Source organism: Equus caballus, chromosome 30 (genome assembly GCF_041296265.1).
Source record: "Equus caballus isolate H_3958 breed thoroughbred chromosome 30, TB-T2T, whole genome shotgun sequence".
NCBI lineage: Eukaryota > Metazoa > Chordata > Mammalia > Perissodactyla > Equidae > Equus > Equus caballus.
In genome coordinates this window covers 7446170-7468086 of record NC_091713.1, presented here as the reverse complement: position 1 = coordinate 7468086, position 21917 = coordinate 7446170, and the positions used below count along the sequence as shown (strand labels likewise).

At 45.5% G+C, this 21917-nt stretch overlaps 2 protein-coding genes across 6 annotated transcripts in view; one reads left to right on the top strand and one right to left on the bottom strand.

Moving 5' to 3' along the window:
• LOC138921490 (ral guanine nucleotide dissociation stimulator-like) overlaps nt 1-21917 on the bottom strand; it is a 265069-nt gene that overhangs the window by 145230 nt on the left and 97922 nt on the right. The gene's annotated exons all lie outside the window — the stretch shown is intronic.
• LOC138921492 (leucine carboxyl methyltransferase 1-like) overlaps nt 9145-21917 on the top strand; it is a 28433-nt gene continuing 15660 nt past the window's right edge. Inside the window, exon 1 of one of the 5 annotated variants that reach the window (XM_070255655.1) lies at nt 9145-9560. In XM_070255655.1, coding sequence (XP_070111756.1) covers nt 9451-9560 — 110 coding nt within the window. In that variant the 5' untranslated portion in view covers nt 9145-9450. The remainder of the gene's footprint in view (nt 9561-21917) is intronic. The other 4 variants (XR_011434113.1, XR_011434114.1, XM_070255656.1 and 1 more) reach the window with 4 other exon arrangements.

The following is a 21917-nucleotide window of genomic DNA, read 5'->3' as shown; positions in this document are numbered from 1 at the left end:
CTGATCTTGCCGGCTGGCCTCCTGGCACACCGCACCCCCCCCTCCCCGCTTGAACCCATCCTCCACACTGTTGGGAGGGTGACCCAAGAGGAAAACCCTGCCGTTACTGACACCACGGTGCCCGGCCCCCACAGGGGTGGACGTGGCCGAGAAAGTAACCAAGGGTTCTGAGGATGATTTGCAGAACAACTGGAAGACGGTTGATCAGAGAGCAGCTTGATGGCAGCCCCCTGGCCCCCGCCTGACTGGACATCGTGCAGAGGCTTGGACCAGCTGAAATGACCTATCGCCCACTTTCTGCGTCTCGGACAGAGATCCTTGGCATGCACCACGTCGAACCCTACTGAGTTCGCACTTGTGACCCATGAGGAAATGGGATCGACCGTTGCACCTGAGCAGAGGACTCTTCAAGCTTCACCCCCAGTGCTCTCCTGATCCTACCCTTCCCTCTGGAGGCGATATAGTCCTTGTCTACAAATATTACTTAAGGCCATCTATGCTGTCACCTACAAATTAGCCCAGCTTCTTCGTGGACCCCCTCCAGCAAAAGACTCTAGAAGCTATCATAATTAAAATCAACAAGCCATCCCACTAGAGCCCTCAGAGACTCCTCTGGTGAAGAGGCTTCGGCAACCTCCTCTCATGCTTCCTGGAAAACCCAAAACTTGGGTAAGTTTCTGTCGGTTCCTGAGCAAGAAGCCCGCCTCATTGGTCCTGCATTCGGCAGTATTAGAGCAGCAATCAGTGGCCTGTTTTGGAAATAGAGTCTTTCCTGGACACTGAGGCCTCCATTCCCAGCTGCCTATTATCGCTTTAGTCCTGGAAGCAGCACGCAACAAGTGTGGGAAGGTTACCAAGGCCTCCTTGCAACAGGATGGATCCAAAAATGGTCCCTGTGGCATGTCCTACCTGTCAGATTCGGTGCCCTCCCCTGTCCTCCATCCATTGCCGAAAAGCACGGAGCTGCAGATGTCACCTCTCCCAGAGAACCCTTGGCTACCTTACTGATCTTATTGGCTGCCCTCTTGGCCCCCCTTGGATCCATCCTTCACACTGCTGGGAGGGTGAACTAAGAGGAAAACCCTGCCGTTACTGACACGGTCCCGGCCCCCATAGGGGTGGACGTGGCAAAGAACGTAACCAAAGTTTCTGAGGTTGTTTTGCAGAACAACAGGAAGACGGCAGATCAGAGAGCAGCTTGATGGCAACCCCCGGCCCCCGCACGACTGGACATCGTGCAGACGCTTGGACCAGCTGAAATGACAGATCGCCAACTTTCCGCGTCACAGACAAGGATCCACGGCATGCAACACGTCGAACCCCACTAACTTCGCACTTGTGACCCACGAAGAAACACAAACGACAGTCGCACCTGAGCAGAGGACTCTTCAAGCTTCACCTGCAGCGCTCTCCTGGTCCCCACCCCTACCCGAAACCGAAACCGCAGCTAAAAACCCCAGCATTTTTCCTTTGAGTTTTGCGTAGCTACTCTCACCTCCTTGTCTGGCTGCCTCTTGTTCATAAACCTCTTTCCTTGCTATAATCCTAACGTTTCACTGATTGGCTTTGCTGCAAAATCGGGTAAACAAACCTGAGTTTGTGTTTGGTTTCATCGCTTCCCTGCTTGAAATAATTCAGGGTTCCTCATTTCCTGGAAGCTGAACTTTAGCTGAATCTCCAAGACCTCGCCTCTGCAGCTTTCCTCCCTGCTCCTCACCCACATACAGGCCACCCTTCTGCCACGTGCAATTTTCTGCAAACCCCAAACAGGTTCTGACTCAAATGACTTCAGGACCATCTGCCTTATCACAACAGAGCCCTTGCTTCAAGAAACTACACACCAGAAGTGTTTAATTTTCCTTCTCTTCACTTAGATGCTGCAACTCTCACCCCCTCTCAGGTGATGGCCTGTCTGCATGCTTAACAGATGAGCTCAACAACAGTTTATTTGTCAAGTAATCTCCCATCCCAGGGGAATACACTGCACTCCATGCAGAGCCAAACAGGGAGAGCTCTTTGGAAGAGAGTAAATATGTATGGCTATGGGAGCACACTTTTCAGTGACAAGAGGGTGGTTGTGACCCTTGGTTCCTGCAGGAAGGTATGATTGCCTTCTTTGAGTAATTACACAGGCTGATAGTAAACTGGAGCCTACTACTTGTGGAGCAACTGTGCCTGGTCCCTGTAATAAAGGGGTCTTTTTGGTGAGGGGACCTTAACTGTGGGAGCAGAGAGGGTAGGGAACTTGCAAGTAGGCCATTTAAGGCCCTCTGATTTGACCGGAAGTCAAGGCCACACTTAATACTGAATCTTCGTTTCAGGCCTCATACCAGAATTGATTCTTTGATGCCTTGACATCAATTACACCTTGGTGATGACTGAGACTTTTAGGGAGGAAGACAAATTCTTCCCTGGAGGCACAATTGGCCAGAAAGGAGAAGTGGTCATCAGCAAACTCAAGTATATGAACTCTCGTTGACATTCACTCGGTTGATCCTAAGGGAATCCCCAGGTACTAAGCAACCTGGGGAAGGGGTAACATCCTCCAGCATCATGGCATCTGGCAATGGAGTGGGGACAGGGGAGAGCACCCTTGCCAGCAGGTAGGACATGCCATGTGGCCCAGGTTTGGCTCCATCCTGTAGCAAAGAGGCCTTGCTAACTCCTGAACTTGTGGGGTACTGCTTCCATGACCCAAGGAATAGTGGGCAGCTGGGTATGGAGGCTCAAGGTCTGGGAGAATCCCGAAGATCCCAGTGCATGACCAGTGATTGCTGCTCTACTGTAGTATAATGCAGGGCCAAGGAGGGCGGTTTCTTGCATCAGAAGCCCAGAGACAGTGTATGCACATCGTGGGTGGTCCAGAGGCTCCAGGAAGCGTAAGAGGAGGTCGCTGAAGCCTCTTCACTGAAGGAGTCTCTGAGGCTCTGACAGGAGTGCCTGGTGATTTTAATTTGGACAGTTTGCAGAGCCTTTTGTTGGAGCAGACCCCCGCTGAAGGTGGGCTAATTTATTTGTAACAGCATAAATAGGCTTAAATAAAATTTGCACACAAGGGTTATGTTGCCTCCAGAACCAAAAAACTACTAAAAGATTGTGGACTTGTATGTCCATTACAAGTGTGTCAAACAAATGTCCTCGAAGGAGGAGGTCATAAAAGTTGCTTCATACCTGTACTCCTGGGGAAAGGGGGATTCAGTGAGGATCCTGTCTGCAAAGACTGCCTGTGAGAGCAGAATGGCTTAGGTACTTGTGGGTAACAAGGTAAAAACATGTCCTCTCAGAGGTGATGACAAACTGTGGCTGAGAGGATGTTCAAACAGGCTCTGAACAGAATGTATTAACCAAATATAAAATAGCAAAATATTCAGCCTTGTGTAAATGAAGTGGGATCCCAGGTGTTTTAAGGGTACCCAAGATTTGTTTCCACTAGGTACAGTCTAACACAAAGATACAGAAATAGCTGTCATGAAGAAAGAAGTTTTCTGTCCTCACAGATCTTGATCAACAGAAGGCAGGGCACACCGTGGAGGGCCACACAGGGCAGCGCCAGGGTCAGTCAGGAGGCAGAAGGAGCAAGGGGAAAACGTGGGCAAGAGCCTTTCTTGTGGATTCCACAGGAAGCGAGGAGCAAGGTGACGAAAACAGGTGTTAGATTGGCTAGTTTGACTCATTTCAGTGGGCTCAGGGCTCAGTGGTGTCCCTGGTTGTCTGGTCCCTGTCCCTGAGGTGATGAGGGCAGAAGAGTGGCCCAGAGTGGAAGAGCCTCATAGAGGAGGGGGTTGGGGTGTTGACTCTAGATGATTACCTATGAAAGGAGCGCACTGAGGAGTCATCTGCTATCTCTAGCAACTAGTTAGCCCTGGCAGAGACAGTCCCTCCAAGGTGACCAAGGCCTCAGATGTCAAAGCGTTTAGTACAGAAAGTGGAAAACGTGGTTACTACACTAAGTATAACTGTAATTTGAGCCCTGGTGTAAAGCCTTGAAGGTTTGCCAACTGGTGCATTTTAGCAGATGTTAAAGTTAGTTCAGAACCAGTGTTGTAGAGGCAAAAGGCCAGTCAGTGCCATTTATCTTTTCACCATATAAATTATTTTAGTAAATTTTCAATTTCTAAGTGGGCCAAATTGTGAGCCTTTCTGGAATTCGTTCTTTTGTGTGATTGCTTCCTCCAGATGTATCCAGCTTTCTCTCCTTCATTTATCTTTTGATTGGTCTGATGGTCAAGGATGCACTTGAGGCTGGGGAGTGTCTTTCTGCCCTGCTCTTGTTTATCAGTTTTCCCTCCAGAGAGGCTCAGGTCGGGAGCATCAGGGTTAGGGCCACTCTCACAGCAATGGTTGTATTTAAGTCAGGTTTGAATTAACACCTTCACTGTGCCACAGGGGTGCTGTGCGTTATTTTCCTCATAACCCTGAGGATCAGGGTTTTGTGCCACCCAGGCTTAGGCAGCAGGGTGCATGGAGGAGCACAGGCCCCCCCACCATCCAGACGTTAAGGGGTGGAAGCCATCTTCTGCTGCAGCTCTACCTTCTCCCCCCTGGGGACTGATTCCCTCCCCCTCCCCTTCTCTCTGTGCATATTCTCTCAGGACATTTTTGCCTGGAGAGTCACAGTGTTTGTGTTTCTCCATCCAATGACATGTGGGCAGACCTTCTGAGTGGTTATGGAGAAAGAGAACCAGGTGTTGGACCTCATAGATGAGTATCCTTTTCCTCCAGGGAATGCCAGTCAATCTCCCCAGTACTGAAGTCCACATCCGGGAGGTCATTTTGTCTATGGCCAAGGTGGGGACCTCAAGCCTCTTGATGACAAGATTAGTCCTTTGGCATGCTGGTCAGGAACAACACTAAGCAAAGCCCAAGTGTGCTGGTTAGGGGTTTTGCATTGGGAGAGAAGTTGAATATGAAGTGCTCCCCTACACACACTTTTGTCTTTTGTCATCAGTGCCTGGGCCATGAGCTGCCATACATGTGCACCTCGAAACCCTTATGGGTCTGGAGAGCCCCTGACAGCAGCAAGATGAGCAGCAGCACAGGAGATGGGTGAGCTCACTGCCTTTGCCTGAACAGCACTGACTCAGGAGGGAACCAGGAGTCCTTCTGAAATCTTCCTGGGCTTGTGGCCTCCTTCCTTTTCTCGAGCTAAAGAGGGGGTCATCCCCAGGACTGTATGGGGGGTGTACTTTCCCAAACAGTGTCTCTGTGACTGCCCCAAGCAGCCACTGATGGTAATCGGGCTAGACACAGTGACCAAGGAGCACCAGCCCAACATTCAGGAAGTGGAACTCAAGCACCCACCAGTTAGGAGGTTGTGTTGTCACTGGCCTCAGGTGCGAGCCTGGGAGACTGCCTGCCAGACACAGGCCACACCTGATGGCACCTCAGTCCAGTATACAGTAAATTAAGAATATGTTTTGCCTTGTGGGCAAGAATGAGACATTTGGGTGGGAAGAGATGGCAGCATCCACTTGAGAGAACAGAACACAAGCTAAAGCTCAAGCTGGCCGGCAATCGGCCCTCACACCCGAGATGGTAACTCCTGCCAATGACCCAGTTAGTTAGAAGAGGAATAGTTAGTGAAAGATGTCTGGGTGTCCTCAGGTGAGGTTGGGTCATCTTGTTTATGATGCTGTTTTAGTCACCTCCTCTTTACTCCATTGGTGAGAGAGAGATTCCCATCCAAGACTCATGGGGATGTCTGAACACAGAACACAGGACACTCGGCAACAAACAGACAGGATGAGCAGGAGTTTGTTAGTTTATCATGTATACTCACAGCCTGGGGAGGAGGACAACACACACCATGCAGGGCCACATGGGGATCGCACTTGGGGGCTGACTGAACAAGCAGAGGTTTGGGTAGTAACAGGACTCTGTGGTAACAAGAGGGTGAGGTGAGCCCTGGTTCCCACAGGAGGGTGTGATGGGCTTGTTGGAATAATTCCATGATAGGGAACTGAAGCCTGAGGTCGGGAACAAGCAGGCACTGTGTCTGGTCCCTGTGATGAGAAGGGTTGTTTGGCCAGGGGACCTTACGTGTGGGAGAAGAGGGCGAAGAGGAGTGGGGAATTGCAGTTAGGCCATTTGAGGTCCCCTAGATTTACCGGATATCAAGACAGTTCATAATATTGCATCTTAATATCATGCCTTATACCACAAGTAGTTATTAAAAAAGTAATTCTTCCTAGAAGTAACAATAGAGTTCACCAATGTCATAGGAAGGAGATAAACACACAAAAGTCAGTTGTATTTCTGTGTACGAGCAATGAATATGTGGACAGCAAAGTTAAAAATACACTTAGGATCACTAATAAAAAAATACTTAGATGTAAATCTAACAAAACATGTCCAGGACTTGTATGCTGAAAACTACACAACACTGGGAAAAGAAATCAAAGATCTAAATCAGTGGAGAGACAGATCATGTTCATGATTGGAAGACTAAAGGCAGTAAAGATGTCAATTCTCCCCACATTGATATAGAGATCTAACGCAATAAAAAAAACCAGTAAGATTTTTTTGTAGCTATAGACAAAATAATTCTAAAATTTACATGGAAAGACAAAGGAACTAAAATAGCTAAAACAGTTTTGCAAAAGAAGACTAAGTGGGAGCCATCAGTCTACCTGGTTTCACAACTTATATACAGCTACAGTAACCAAGACTGTGTAGTATTTGCAGAGGGATAGACACATAGATGAATGAAACAGAACAGAGAACCCAGAAATAGTCCCAACAAATACGCCCGACTGATTTTTGACAAAGTTGCAATAGTAACTCAATGGAAGAAAGATAACCTTTCTAACAGACTACAGCTGTTTAAGGCTTGTTGGGGAAATCAGGCCAAAGATGGAACCACAAAAAAGGAAGATAATGATTTGAATGAGGTGCTAGGATGTGATGATGGGAAGGGAGGGATAATCTGTGCCCAGCCCAGGAGTAAAGTTGCAATTGCCAGGTGACAGTTTATTTCATCTTTCTGAATTCTCCTGTTTCTGACAGACGAGCTCCATAGGCTCTGGTAATTTTCCCATCAGTTAACACACTCTAAACTCAGGTCACCCCTAGCTACGCATACACTGCCTCAGACTCCATTAGCCTTCCCATTAGCATCATTCTCAGGCTATATAAGGTGGCAAGAGGACTCTCAGTAGGTTCAAATTTACCTCCTCCCAGGTTCAAGTCTGGCAGGAAAGAGAGCACTTCCAGACTTTGTAACTTTCATTCAATTCCTGGGATTCATTCTGATTGGACCAACCTGGTGAAGCTCTGCACACACAAAAGCACATACATACCCTGGAAGTATATCTGGGGTGCTTTGTATGTGCTTGACAGGCCTTGGTAAGGTCTGCCCTCAGTGCCAGGCATGGAGCCTCACCTGATCCAGGTAGACCGAAAGGAGAGTTTAGTTCTTCAGAATAAACTCTAGCTCTTGTAATAGAAGCATGAAATCCTGGACAGGCAATGCAACAAATGTCCTCTCTAGCCTCCCCGGGAGAAGTTCCATGGTTAATACACAGATTTTCTCTCCAAATATTAATGTTCATGTGGATTGTAAACTCCAGTCACTCTTTTTTTGACTTTGTCAGAGGATGCAAATTAGGTGGCACTGAACTTTCTCAGGCTGGGACACTGTTCTCGGCTACCCCAGAGCAGTCACATATTTGCAGACATCATGCAGCCCGAGATGGCTAAGCTTGCCACTTCCAGATGCCTCTGCTAAGTTGTAAAGTTCCAGCCCCTTGATCAGGAGCTTAAATGGAATGAGCTGGCCCTGTCTGCAGGAAGGCTTTGGGGTGGCCCCTCACCGAAAAACTGACCAAAATCTCTGAATCACCGGTTTTTCTGACTCAAAGTCTTGGCAAAGAACACAAGCATTCTTTGCTCATCAATCAATAGAGGTATATCAATGCATCTGCCTCCACTTTCTTCCAGTCACCCTCAGCCTCACCATCCAGAGCTATGGGATCCACACCTTCTACTACGTGTTGTGACACTTACTACCCACTAATACCCATGGACTGTGTACACTGTCAAGCTGGAAGACTGTGATTGTTCAGTGGTTTGCAATACCCTCTAGGCTGAGAATGAGTCAAGGAGAGTGGTGGATTTCATCTTATCACGACTCCCCCTGGCTAAACTCCCTAACCTCTGCCTTCCCCAGTGTCATTTCTACTTTGGGTATCAGTGAGCTCTTCTTTCTCCATTGAATAGCTTTTAATATCTGATCTTGACCCAAGATATGTGTATTGGGTTTTGCTGTTGTTGTTTGTTTGTTTTGCTTGTGTGTGTGTGTGTGTGTGTGATCCAAGGTTGTTAAAGTTTGAGTATATCTATTCCCTGGTACCCAACAGATAGTGAAATGAAATATACACGCATACATCTTTTTTATTTACTTATAAAATGTTTCATAATAAACACAGCATAAAATATATGTTGTGAACATCTTGAATATGCATAATAATGAAACAAACATGTGAACGCACCCCAACTAGAGAAGTCGTTGAGTCGTCTCTGTACTCCTTCCCCATTCCCATCTTTGTCTTCCAGTGTCCTACCATCCTCTCTTACTAAAGGTCACAAATATCCTGATTCCCGTTTTTCCCTTCATTACTTTACCTTCCTGTATAGTATTTTACCACATATGTGCATTTCTCTAAACAATATTAGTTTTGCTTGGTTTGAACTTTACAAAAACGTTATATTTCCTTCTTTCACTGAATAGTATGTTGCTGAAATTCAGCCATTGATGCTTGTAACTGGGAGCTCTGGTTTATTTTCGGCGCTACATAGTTTTCCATTGTATTACTTTTCCACACATTCCTTCCTTCACAAAAAAGGCGATTACGCGTGGGAAGCACGTTGCACAGTACCTGGCGCAGACTGGGCGCTCCATAAATATTTGTTACATTATTGAATGAGATTGAGTCCCGACTGACTGTAATGCTGACATTTGTTTCCCCAGGCTGGATTCTCTGCCCTTCGCCCTAGTCCCGAGTATCCTGCCAGCTCTTCCGCCCTGAGTTAATTGCAGTTATAAAATTTCGTACCAGCAACAAGAAACCCGGCGGCCTGCCTACGCACCTAAGACTACAATTCCCTGAAAGCACTTCGGTGATCTTGCGTCCATTTAAGTTTACGTTCCTTCCGGGTGAACTTCCGGGTTACGTGGGCGGGGCCGAAAGAGTTCTCCAATGAGCTCGCCTGCGGACGGAGCGGGGCGGGGAAATGGTCCGGTGAGCGTCTAGGCGGCGGCGGCAGCGCCGACGAGGGGACAGCTGCGGGGCCGTCGTGGTGGGAGGCGTCTCTGAGCCGCGCCAGCCTAGCCGAGCCGGGTGGAGTCCGGCCGCTCACCCCTGCTTTCTCCCGGACTCGTTGGTTCCCCCGGCGTCCGTGGACGCCGCTCCGTGTCCCCGGTGGGCACAGCAGCCCGGGCCCTCCACGCCCATGGCCACTAGCCTGAGGAGGCCCTCCTTCAGCTCCGGCCCTTCCTCCTCGCCCGACGCAGACGACGAGGGAGTGCGCAGCACCTGCGAAGATGCTTCTATTTGCAAGAGGTGCCTGGGGGCTGGGGCCTGGGGGCGTGGGGCTGGGGGCTGGTGGGAGGCGAGCCTGTATCTGAGGAACAGGCTTGTGCGCCAAGAGGTGCCCGTCAGGTCGCGAGACAGCTGTGCGGCGCGGGGAGCGAGGGGGGTCTCTTCGTGCGCGTCACACGTTCATGGAACGGGTGGTGTGTGCCGGGCACGGGGCCAGCCTGGGGATGCGGTGCCCGGGAGTGGGACGCTGAAGCGGCACCCGTGGTCTTGGCTTCTTGGAACCAAGTCTTGCTGGAAAGACAGAGGTGAAGTAGATAATAATAGCGTTGGTTTCGATGGGTTTCTGAGGAGTGCAGGTCTCCCTCTTTTAGAGGATACATTCCACTGGGGTTGTCATCATCCCCATTGTGCACCTGAAGCTCAGGTCAGTTCAGGGGAAAATGGCCTGTCTAGACCACATAATATTTGTGTGCAGAGCCCAAAGCTTTCCAGAGCCCTTGAGTGTGTGCACAAGAGCCTACCTGTTAGGGGGCTGTGTGGGGAGCATTGTGAGCACAGGTATGTATCCTGCACTTGAAAGCATGAAAAAGAAAGCATGAGGCTCAAGGGTACTCCCTCCATTCCTTCCTTCCACAGAAATTATTGAGAGTTCACTCTGTGCCAGGCCCTTCCTTTCTACTGGTTGGTTGGTGGGTATTCAGTGATCAGGACACATGATGAGCAAGACTGACGTGGTGTATGACGTAGTGGACCTCACAGCCTGGTTGGAAAGGATAGACAGGGAGCAAATAAGTACATGAAGTAGATAATTACAATTTTGTGTTGAGTGCTGGGAAATACAGCATTTACCATTAGAGGTCGTATTTTAGACGATGATGTTTAAGGTTAGAACTAAAATAAATAAATAGTGCAGGAGAGCATTCAGAGAGAGCAAGAAAGGAGAGGAACTGAAAGAATGCCCTGGAAGCTGGGCCCGCATAGGGACTATAGGGTGGGGAAAACAAAGGCTGGCACTTTTTGTACGTTCTTGGAGACTAAGCAAAGTGCTTCAGAACATGACTCTGGAGCCAGACTGTGTCAGACGGACCCTAGCTCTGCCACTTAGGAGCTGTGTGAACTTGGGCGAGTTACTAAACCGTTCTGTGTCTCGCTTCCCTGATCTGTAAAATGGGGTGATCATAATCGGTACTTCATAGGTGAGTGTAAAGATTGAATGATATTTCGTTATTAGTAAAGTACTTAGAGCAGTGTCTGGCATTTAGTAGTTGTTAGTAGTGGTTGATTAAATGAATGGATAAATACGTACATAGGTGTTAAAGGCTTGGAGACCGTTAGTGGTGAAATGTGTGGACTTAAATGGATTATACCCAACTTTATTTCTTCTCCAGCGCAGTTGCTACTGATCACATCTGTAGCACTGTTGAATTGGAAATAGTATCTCTCGTATCTACTGCTATTTGCAAAGAAAATCTGAAGTGCCGTCAGAATTATCAAAGGGAAATAAAATAGTTTTCAGTAGCACATTAGGGTTAGGCTTATTTGATATTGATTGGTTTTATTGGTTTATTTAATATCTGTTGGTAACATTTTTTGCAAACTTATTTAAAAGTAAACTAGCTATAAAATAGTTCAGACACAAAGAAATGTACAGAGAAATAGTTTAACTAGAGTATGTTTTTCCTTGACTCTCTGTTGGATGGTTTTTATAATTTCAGCTCTTCTCTGCCTCAGTTTCCAATGCCCTCTGTGTCTGCAGATGTCTAAACATGTAGGGGAAGTTTGGGTTTGGAACTGCGGGGAATCTAAGGCAGTAGTTCCCAACTCACACTGCACATCACTGTTGTCTGTGGGGCTTTTTAAAAGAGCACAGATGCTCAGGGCCTGCGCTGGACCCACTGACTCAGAATCTTCTGGGATAGGTCCTAACTGAAAAGACCACACACGTTCGTCATCCGGAGGCATTTCATCAAAGGTTTTTTGCATGGGGTTTTCCCTCATCTGAAAAAACATGCAAAGAAATTGTGAGCATCTATAATATAATGTTTTAAGATCTTTTGCAAGATTCAGTGTCTTTCAGGTTCTGTGATACTGTGATCTGCATTTTTACTGTAATGTATTAAAACTTTAAATCTTGTGAAAAAGTCATGTTATTAAATAAGGATTCCTTGTGTGAATCATGGGCAAGTTACCCACTTTCTGCCTCAGTCTCCTCACCTTTAAAGTGGGGATGATAGTGGTAACCTACCTTTTGGATGTGAGGGTTAAGTGAGATAATCGATGCAAAGCAGGTAGCGCAGGATCTGGCACAAAGTCAAGGCTTCCATAAGTTATTATTATATTAGTTTTGATTTTCCTCCAGTCTGAATAGTATTTGGTTGAAGTTACTGAATAGGTTGTAGCTGTGGGTCAGGCTGGTGTCTGCCGCCGTGAGTTAAGCCATAAAAATCCCTAAAGTAACTTTAAAAAAGCCTGTCAGTCTCTCGAGGCTCCTACACTTCCGTTACTTCTGTTTTTGCTTGCTCCCTCCTTTGGAACAGAGCCCGTCTGGGGATCCTAATGAGGTCATCTGTCTCATGGGTTGTTGTGAGGATTAAATGTGGAGTGCTCGGCACACAGTAGGTGTCATCAGACCATCACCATCATTGTTGTCATGATGGCCTCGTGCTATCACTCCTACAATCTGATAGTTAGGACTCGTCAGATTGGATATACTAGGTTTATACCTAATAATTCCATTTGTTTCAGCAGATATCTGTCAAGCACTTACCATGATAGCTAACTCTCCCCACTCCCCATTCTCTCTCCTTATCTTCCCTGTCGTGCTGTGCCCCTAGTCAGTTCTCTAATCTTTTGTTTACCCATGATCCCCCCAAACCCTCCCAGTGTCCTCTGAAATTACCACTCCATAATCACCAGCCACCTCTATTTCCTCAGCCTCTCCTTAGTCCTTCCCTCCCTCTCTTTGCCTTGACCCTGGCCCTTCCCTAGGAATATCCTTTTCTTGAGGCCCTGTCAAGTGGTGCTTCTGTTTTCTCATACACTGCAGATCTCAGGATTAGCAGGTTGGAGATTTGTGTCTTCTCTGCTCTTTGTCCCCTGCCCCATTTCTTTGAGATCCATGGTCCTCAGCTGGAGCACCCTCTCTTCCTCCTCATTACTCTTTTCTGCCTGATTACTCCCCTATTTCATTGAAGATTTGGGTGCCTGGCCCACAGCCTTCCTCTCTGCCTCAATTCTTGCCATTATCCTAGTTCACATCAGTGTGCATGTGGAGGACCCAGTGTACACCCAGGGCACTCATTTTCTTCAAAGCCTCATCTGCAGTGCTGACCTCTTCTCATCCACCTGTCGCCATTCCCACCATGATAGCCTGGATTTCTGTTCTGAGGCCCTCAGCATCTTTTTCCATAGGACCTCCATGGTATTTTTTATCCTTTAGACGCTTCCTCTAGGCTCTTACCTCTCAGTTGAGCTCGGGGTTCATAATGTATCGTTCCGGAATTCTCTTGGCAATGCCTCAACTCCCTTGCCCTTCAGTCCCAGTAAGCCCAAAACCAAACTACCCATTTTTGTCTTGAGTACTGGTGATAGGACTCACAGAGCAGGGCAGCTGGGTACTATTTCGAATTCATGTCACCCCACCTCACCTGTGCCCTCACAGAGCCTGACCATTCTAGTATGATTCTCTTGTCAAGTCACTCTCCCATGCTCCAGAATATTTAATGCAGACGTTTTCCACAAACTTCTGATTTACTCCCCCCAACCCTTCATTCTCAAGATAATATGGGTGATGTTTTGAGCATGCTTAACATAGAAAATAGAAGCCTTCAGATTGGAACTCCATTCACTTCCTACAAGAATCTTAACCAACCTATCCTACTGTTAGAGTTGCCATGTCCTCCAGCAAAGACCACCAGAAACACATCAGTAGGTAAACCAGTTGGGTTTAATTACTCTTTGTAATGAGGGAGGCCTCACATCATAGGGAACTCTGTGGCCTATCAGGATGAGGGCGTTAGAAAGAACTTACAGGATTTGGGCTTTGGGTGGATAGTTTGGGGAGGGTTCAAGGAAGCAGGGATTTGCTCTGGACTGGGTGCTGACAGGAGGCAGGGACGATTCTGTGATCGTGTAGCTCAATCAATCAATTCTAGAAGGAATTGTGACTAGAGTGAGACAAACGATATAATTCATAAAGAAGCCACAGTTGCTCACTTCAGCCAGGAGAGAGGGATGTTTGGTATTTTCTGGATGGCATGACGGCCTTCTATTTGTCTGTTTAGGCAAAATGATGAAGTGGTCTTGTTTTGTCTCACATCATCGCTGTTGCAGCGTGACCTTGTGCTGGTGTCTGTGAGAAGTTTATGTCCAATAGGTAAACAGCATGGTTTGTGTGAGCACGAGGCCAGCTTCTAACAACAGGAAAGCCTGGCTCATGGTGAAGTGGGGTCAGCAAGCCGAAGAGTCAAAAGAAAGATTTCTTGGACTCTCAAGGTCTGGCAGTAGTGCTCTTTTATTTAGATAATAGTGTGGAATAACATGGGGACAGGACCCATGGGCAGTCAAGAGCTGCTGCATGGGGACAGGACCCATGGGCAGTCAGAGCTGCTGCTGCTGCTGCACACATGGGTTGAGAGTAGGGCTAAATTTAAGCCATAGGTATGTGAGTTATCTCTTTACAAGAGAAAGGAAAGAATATGTAAAAAAAAGTTGTTAAAGTGGTATCAGTGCTGGTGGGGTCTGGTTATTGGGTGGTCTTATAACTTTTAGATAAGAATCAAACAGGATTAAGTAAATGGCAGAAGCCACCACCTTAAATATTATCTTCAGCTAAAGACAAAGGAGGATGTTGGTGGTGGTGGGTAACCATGAGGTTACCAGACAAGTGCAATAAACAAGACTTAAGTCCTTGCCTCCCCATTAAAAGTTTCCAGAGATAGGGTCATCTCCCTTCCTCCTGGTGCAGAGAGGGAGACACTCCCCACAGATGGAGACTTCCTTCACAAATACAAATGTCTCTCATCAAAGGGCAAGCAAATTCCACTCCTCAGAGCTTCCTCATCTGCAGTTTTTAAAAGTAACCAGCCTAAAATAATCCTCATCAATGGTACCGGGCTAGCACCTGGATGTCAGCACTGCTTTTCTTCTTTTCACAGTGGAGGAAGTGAGTCTTAAAAAGATAGGTGTTTGTCAGGCAGGAGAAAACAACATGACCTAAACAGCAATGCAGATTGATGCAGAGGATTATTTGCAGAGGATTATCTGCAGATTATGCAGAGTATTAGGAGAAGTGGACTTTCAGTAGGGGTGTGGGTGGCCAGAGAACTCCAGAGAGGTTGTCAGAGAATGAAATGTAGAAGTCCCAAGGTGAATAGAAGGTCCTGAGGGGTTTTAAGTGGAAGAACTGACATGATCTGGTGTGTGTTGTAGAAAAATCCCCAGCAGCCGTGCAGGAGATGGGGTGGTGACAAAGAGAAGGTCTGTGCTCTTTTCCTTCCCCACTCCCGTAGCCCTTGCTCACGTCTGCTCGTTCACCCGGTCTATTGCACCACGTCCTTGTTGTCGGACCTGCTTTGGTCTAACCCCCTCCTCCAACCCAGTGTTTATGCTGTGGCCAGGGTGATTTTGGGGAATCACAAATCTTGTCCTATCACTTTGTCACTTAAAACCTTTGGATGTCCCATCAACCAGAAGGTAAAAACCTACACGACGTTGCATGACACTACACCCTTCATGATCTGATCATGCCCTGGATACCCACCGCTGACTGGAAAACTCCATTTGGAGGTCTCAGAATGATCTCAAACTCATTATTTCCAAAACTGTCTTCAAGATCATCTTCATGTGCTCTCCTCCTCGTCACCTCCCCAAACCCAGTGAATGGGCTGTTCATTCAGTTCCCAAGTGCAAAAGGTAGGAGTCAGCTTGGAACTGCCCTTTCACTTACCCCGATGCGATCAGTCCCCCAGACCTGTTGATTATGTGTGCTGAACATTTCTGGAACCAACTCTTTTTCTCCACCTCTGCTGCTTCTATCTCACTGCAAGCTGAGGTCACCTGTGGTCTGAGCTATGGCACTAGTCCGCTAACTGAGGACCCTAAGTCACTCTTCCCTCCCCCAAATCCATATCTCCCACTGAAGCCAGAGGTTTGTAAAGGGCATATGTAATCCCTCATTTAATGACTTCTTGTGGCTGTGGGAAAAAGACCAAGGATTCCTACGTGTTCTCCACAGCCCTGCCTGCTCCGTCGTACTTCTCCAGCCTCACTTCACATCACTCCGTGCTTCCCTTTGGGGTCTCCTTTGTTCTTCAGATATGCCCTGTTCCTGCCTTCTGTGGGGCCTTTCAGCACGCTGCTCCCTCTGCCCACAAGGCTTCCTCCCAGCCTTCCTGTCTCAGTAGTTCTACATCATCTCTCAGATGGAGGCATCCATTCAACACTCTTTATTGAGTGCCTGCTCAGTTTCTGGAGACACTGTTCTAGTGCAGTTACAGTAGTGAACAAAACTGGAGCTCTTATGGTGCATTTTTTTTTCCAGGAGGCAAACAGAAAGGAAGCCAAAATACCTGGCATGTCAGGTGGAGGTAGATGTAGTGGGAGTGTTGGAAGGAGTTGTCACTGGAGATGGGATGGCCAGGGAAGGCCCTGCTGACAAGGCCAATGCTGGGGAAAGACTTGTGGGGGGTGAGGAGTGAGCCCTGTGGATATCTGGGGAAACAGTGTCCAGGTAGACAGAACAGAGAGCAGAGAGGCCCTGAGGCAGGAGCTGGCCTCCCCTGTTCTAGGAGCCACAGGCCAGCATGAGTGAGAGGGAGAAGAGTAGCAGATGGAATCTGGGATGCCGTGGGGACAGATGCTGCAGGCTCTTGTAAGGCCCTAACTTGTGCTCTGAGATGGAAGCCACTGGAGGATTTTGAACTGAAGAAGGTGACGTGACTTGAATTTCCACAGGATCGCTTCAGCTTCTCTGTGGAGAACAGACCGTAGAGGACAAGGATAGAACAGGGAGATGAGTTAGTGGTACTGGAATATCCCAAGTCAGAGATGCTCGTGGCTTGGATCAGGATGGTAGTGGAGCAAGTGCTGAGAGTCGGTCAGATTCTGGGTCCACTTTGAAGGTAGATTGAGCTGATGGAATGCGTTGACAGACTGGATGTCGAGGGAGACTCAAGTGTCAATGATGACTGCAAGGTTTTTGGTTTCTCTCAGATGAGGAACCCTCAAGGAGGCCTCTCTGATGCCCGCAGTCAAGATCTTGCCCTTGTTATATGTCCTCATGACACTCTCTGCATCGCCTTTGTGGTCATCAGCCCAGTTGTAATTCAGACATAGTGTTTCATGTTTTTCTCTCTGACTAGAGTAAATGTGGTACAGAGCAAGGACCATGTCTGCCTTAATGCCGTGTGCATTGTAGACGCATAATAATTTGTCAGATGGCTGAAGTGAAGAGGAACTCAGTGTAGATGGTCAAGATTACCTTTCCTGATGAGGTCTTAAAATTCTGGTTTTCTGTTTTACTGGTTTTCAGTTATCTGTATGTTTTAGAAACCAGTCCAGGGGCTGTAAATCTGAAATTCCATTGTGAATATTACAGAGTTTAATTTGATTTTCCAATGGAATCGAAAAATGCCCCTCTTGACATGCAGGCAGGCCACAGTGTCACCTCTCAGGAAAGGCGGACTTTTCCTGGGGGCCTCGGCCTTTCCAGCACACTAATCATATCTTCACAGCTGTGCCCCAGAGAGCAGGGCTGAAATTTTCATCAGAAATATTTTGACGACAGTGGCTGCTGCTTTCCTCCCTGGAGATGATATGTCACTTTAGAACTAGAACATTCTATTGAGGATAAATTAGCTGCCAAAGTTGCCCATCAAGAAAGTCAAATAAATTGTGGATTTTTTCCCATTTTTTAAAAAGAGGAATTAAATTTTGGAAAATATCTGTGAAAGATAATGATCTTAGATCTAGAATATTAGCATCACATCATTTTTTTCTCTTAAAAACTTTTTTTAATTAATTACAAAAGTGAATACTTTTTCCCCTCAGTAGCATAATATGAACCTATTGTATGTAGTTTCACACAGATCCACTTCATTCTTTTTAATGGCTGCACAGTATTCGCAGTGTGGTTGTAATTTACTTGACTGCTCTTCTGTTGGATTTTTGCACGTGGCTTGAGTTTTCCTATGAGATGGATTTCAGGGGAGAAGTTTCTGTAAAATGGTTCTTGAAAGAGGTTATGTTAGTTTTCATTCCCATCTGTAGTGAATAAGATGCTAATCACCGAATATTCTTAGTTTCTTAAATTGTTTATCAACTGGCAGCTGGAAAATAATACTTCTTTTTAATTTGTATTACTATAATCACTAGTGAGGCAGAATTTTTAATCTGCTCACTATGATTGATATTTTCTATGTGAGCCCTCTCTCCATATCATTTTCCTAGTGGGCTGTTGTCTTTTACTTGTTTGGTTATTTGTGTTTTTATTATTGATTTGTAAGAACTTTTTATGTCAGGGATAGTAATCTGTTGCCTCTGTATTTGTTGCAGTATTTTCTCTCAAACTCATGCTTGTCTTTCAGTTTAGCTTGTATTGTACATTTCATAATACAGAAATTGTGAATCTTTACGGTGCAGAATCTGACAACTTAACTTTATGGCTTGTGGATTTCAGGTAATGCTTTGAAAGACCATATTCTCAATCATTCTAACATTTTCTTGTAGCACTTTTATGTTTTTGACTTTTATGCTTAGATCATTCATCTATCCTTATTATTTTATATATTATAAAGTAGCAGTCTAACTTAATTTTATCTCAAATTATTAGCCAGTTGTCCCTACACCATCTATTGAATGGTCTCTATTTTCCCATTGATTTGAAACATCACTTGGATTATATACTAAATTCTTATATATATTTTAACACAGCAATACATTTGTCATTCTTGAGTTCCAGTTGAAATTGCTTTTTTTTCATTTTGATGCCTGAAAACTTTGACTCACAAAGTTACTTAGCTGTGAATTGATTCAGAGCTCCCATAGCTTGTTTCACAGGGTAAGAATAGGTTTGTACCAGGGAATATCAGAATTTTTTAGTCTGTTTGAGCAGCTGTGCTCCAGGAAGAAAGAAAAGGAAGGGGTACTAACAAAAGACATGTGTCTGAGTCTGTCCCTTTTCATCAGGAAAGCAATAGCTTTACGGGAAACCCTATCCTGTAGGCTTCTATGTACTTCTCCTTAGCCAGAACTAGGACATGTGGCCCCACCCCTGGCTGCAGGAATGCGTGGGGAGGTGAGAATTTCTACTTGGGTAGATTGACACCTCAAACAAAATTGGGTCCCTCTTCGTAAGGAGAAAGGGGTGAGTGGATATTGAAAAGGGAACTTGGAGGGTCAACTACATTTCTCATCTTATCTTTTTTCCCCCCAAATTTCCCCAGGTATTCTTAAGAGAAATTGGGGGGTGGGAGGTGGGGGGCGGGGAAGAAGAGGGAGGTGGGGGGAGGGGGAGAGAGGAAGATAATGTATATAATAAAAAGCTCAAGTTGTCAGTGTTCAGTTTGATGAGTGCTGACAACTGTATATATCTGTTACCACCACCAGAAACAAGATATAAAATATTTCTGAAACTCCAGAAATTTCCCCGTATCTCTTTCTGGTTAGTCTTCTAACCTCCACTTAACAGTCCTTTTCTGATTTCAGCCACGATTGATTAGATTCGCCTATTCTTGAATGTCATGTCAGTGGAATCATATGATATGTATTCTTTCTGTGTCTTCTTTCACTCAACGTGTTCTTTGAGATTCGTCCATGTTGTGTGCACTGTCAAAGATCAGCAAAGCCAGATAGTAGTTAAAGTGGTAAGGACAGATTTTAATCACTAATAACTACTGCAATAAAGAAAAGACTCCAGTGTGAACTAAACCCAACTTTGATTTGTCCAGAGGGCATTTTAAAGGGAGAATGAGGGAGTAAGGAGAATAATGAGTAGAGTCAGAGAAGAGAAAAATTACACAAAGTGGGAAAGAGGGATCGGTCCATGTGAAACCATCTGAAATTGCTAACTGGAAGACTGGGGCCCTATCTTTAAGTGTTGGTTGGAACAAACAGTAAATGCTTTTGCCAGCGTTGAGTTTTCTTAGGCGGGCACTTCAAGGGGGACTAGCGTCATCCTAGGGGTGTGGCTTTGAGCTGTTAGAAGCTATCTTAGTGTTTGTTCAAGTCTTTATAGAATAAACCAAGTTTGAGGCCTGTCGAGAAGAGGGCTCAGGGGAGCCTGGCTAGAGTTTGGTCAGGGAGAGAACCTTTGTCAGTGTAAAGTAGTTTGCTCCTTTTTATGTTGTGTGAATATACTCTGATTAGTTCATCCATTCACCTGATTATGGATGAGTTGTATCCAGTTTTTGGCCATTGTGAATAGCCTGCAATGGACATTTTATATGTCTTTCATTTCTCTTGGATAAATGTCTAGGAGTGGAATTGCTTAGTCAGAAGGTGGGTATGTATTTTAATTGCCAGACTAATTTCCAAAGTGGTTTATCAGTTTACACCAGCAATATATCAAAACTGCCATTGCTTCATATCCTTGTTAACATTCGGTATTGTCAGTGTGTGTGAAATAGCATTTCATTATGGTTTTAAATTGCATTTCCCTGGCAACTAACGATGTTAAACATCTTTCTATGTGCCTGTTGGCCATTCCTGTATCTTCTTTTGTGAACTGTCTTTCCAAAACTGCGCATTTTTGATGATGTATACATGCACACGTGTATATACGTGTATGTGTTTTATTGTACATGTGTATGTATATACAAACAGGTACACAAGCACACTCACAAACAGATACACATGACGTAAACAACTGAAGTGTTGGAAGAGGGGTCTAGATCAGGTGGGTAAGTAGGTTTGAAAAGCAGCAGAATGAAGTTCTCTGCAAGGTTGCACATCTTGAGGAAACTACCTTAACATCTGTCTGTAAAGCAGTGCCTTCCTTGTAGGCTTGTTAGGAGGGTTATGTGTTCCTATGTGTTAAGCGTTTAGAATAATGCTTGGCGCCTAGTGAGCACTCATGAGTGTTGATTAGAAGTAAAATGAACCAACCCAGCCTTGATCCTCATCAGCCAGCGAGCAGAGAGGGCACCTTCTCGTGCCCTGAACCCTCTGATGAAGGGATGCCTATGGGAGGCTTTTTCACACCTTTGCCATGAAATTCCCATTGTGGCAGTTGACACCCACGCAGATGGGACAGAGTCAGTAAATCTTTCTTGGATGAATAGATAGAGGTTGGGCCAGGTCAGTGTTTCCCACGGGAGGAATGTGAGATGGTTTTAGGCGGTACACAGACTGGTATTTTAAATTTAAATAATTAGGTATTTATTACAGAATGCGTTAGGTCTGATATGCTACCAGATATCTTCTTCTGAGTATTAAAAAAAAGGTAGTTGATTTCAAGACATATTAAATTGAACATGCGGTATGTGAATGTCATGAAAATTTTTAGAGTAGTAGTGGATTGAATGAAATTGAGAAAATCTTTGAGGTCTGTCTAAATCTGAGATATTTGATTCTTTGCATCTGGGTTTCAAACATGAAATTAGGACATACAAGTAGAAGGGATGTTCTCTGGGTTTTGGGAACAGAGGACTAATGGGAATGGACAGCAAACAAGATGCACAGGATCGTGGTATGGAGATAAGTAGTATTAGATTTTTGGTATCTACTTTGGACAGTCTTTATGTATATGTATATGTTCATTCTAGCAAAATTGGGAACATCCTGTATATGTAATTTTGTATTCTGCTTTGTTCGCCTGATGCGATAATTCCAGGTTCAGTATTCTTGTACAAAAATCTTTGTGTCCATTCTTGTTTCCTTAGGATAAGATCCCAGAAGTGGGGTTGTTCTGTCATTGGGTACACATGCTTTTCTGGCTTTCTGTACCTGTTGCCACGGTGCCTTCGACGTGCCTGTGCCAGTTGATTGTTCTGGCGGCGGTGTTGAGTGCCATCCTCCTCAGCCCTCTCCAGCGCCAGCTTCTGTTAAAAAATAGTTCTGTTGCCAATTTGATAGGAGAAGTACTGCTCTCTGCTTTTGCTTTCATTGTGCTTTTTAAAAAATTATTGATAGAGCTGATATGTGTGTTCATTGATCAGTTGGATTTCTTTTGTGAATTGTTCTTTTTTTTGTCTTTTGTCCTTTTTTTCCTTCTTGGATATTAGGGCTTTTTTCTTACTAATTTACTAGTCCTTTATACTGAAAGGATGTTAATACTTTGTGGTGTGTCACAGATATTTTTCCTAGTTTAATATTTGCCTTTTATGTTTGTTACTGTTTTCTTCTTGTGAAGCAATGCTGTGTTTGATTGATTCTGTGACA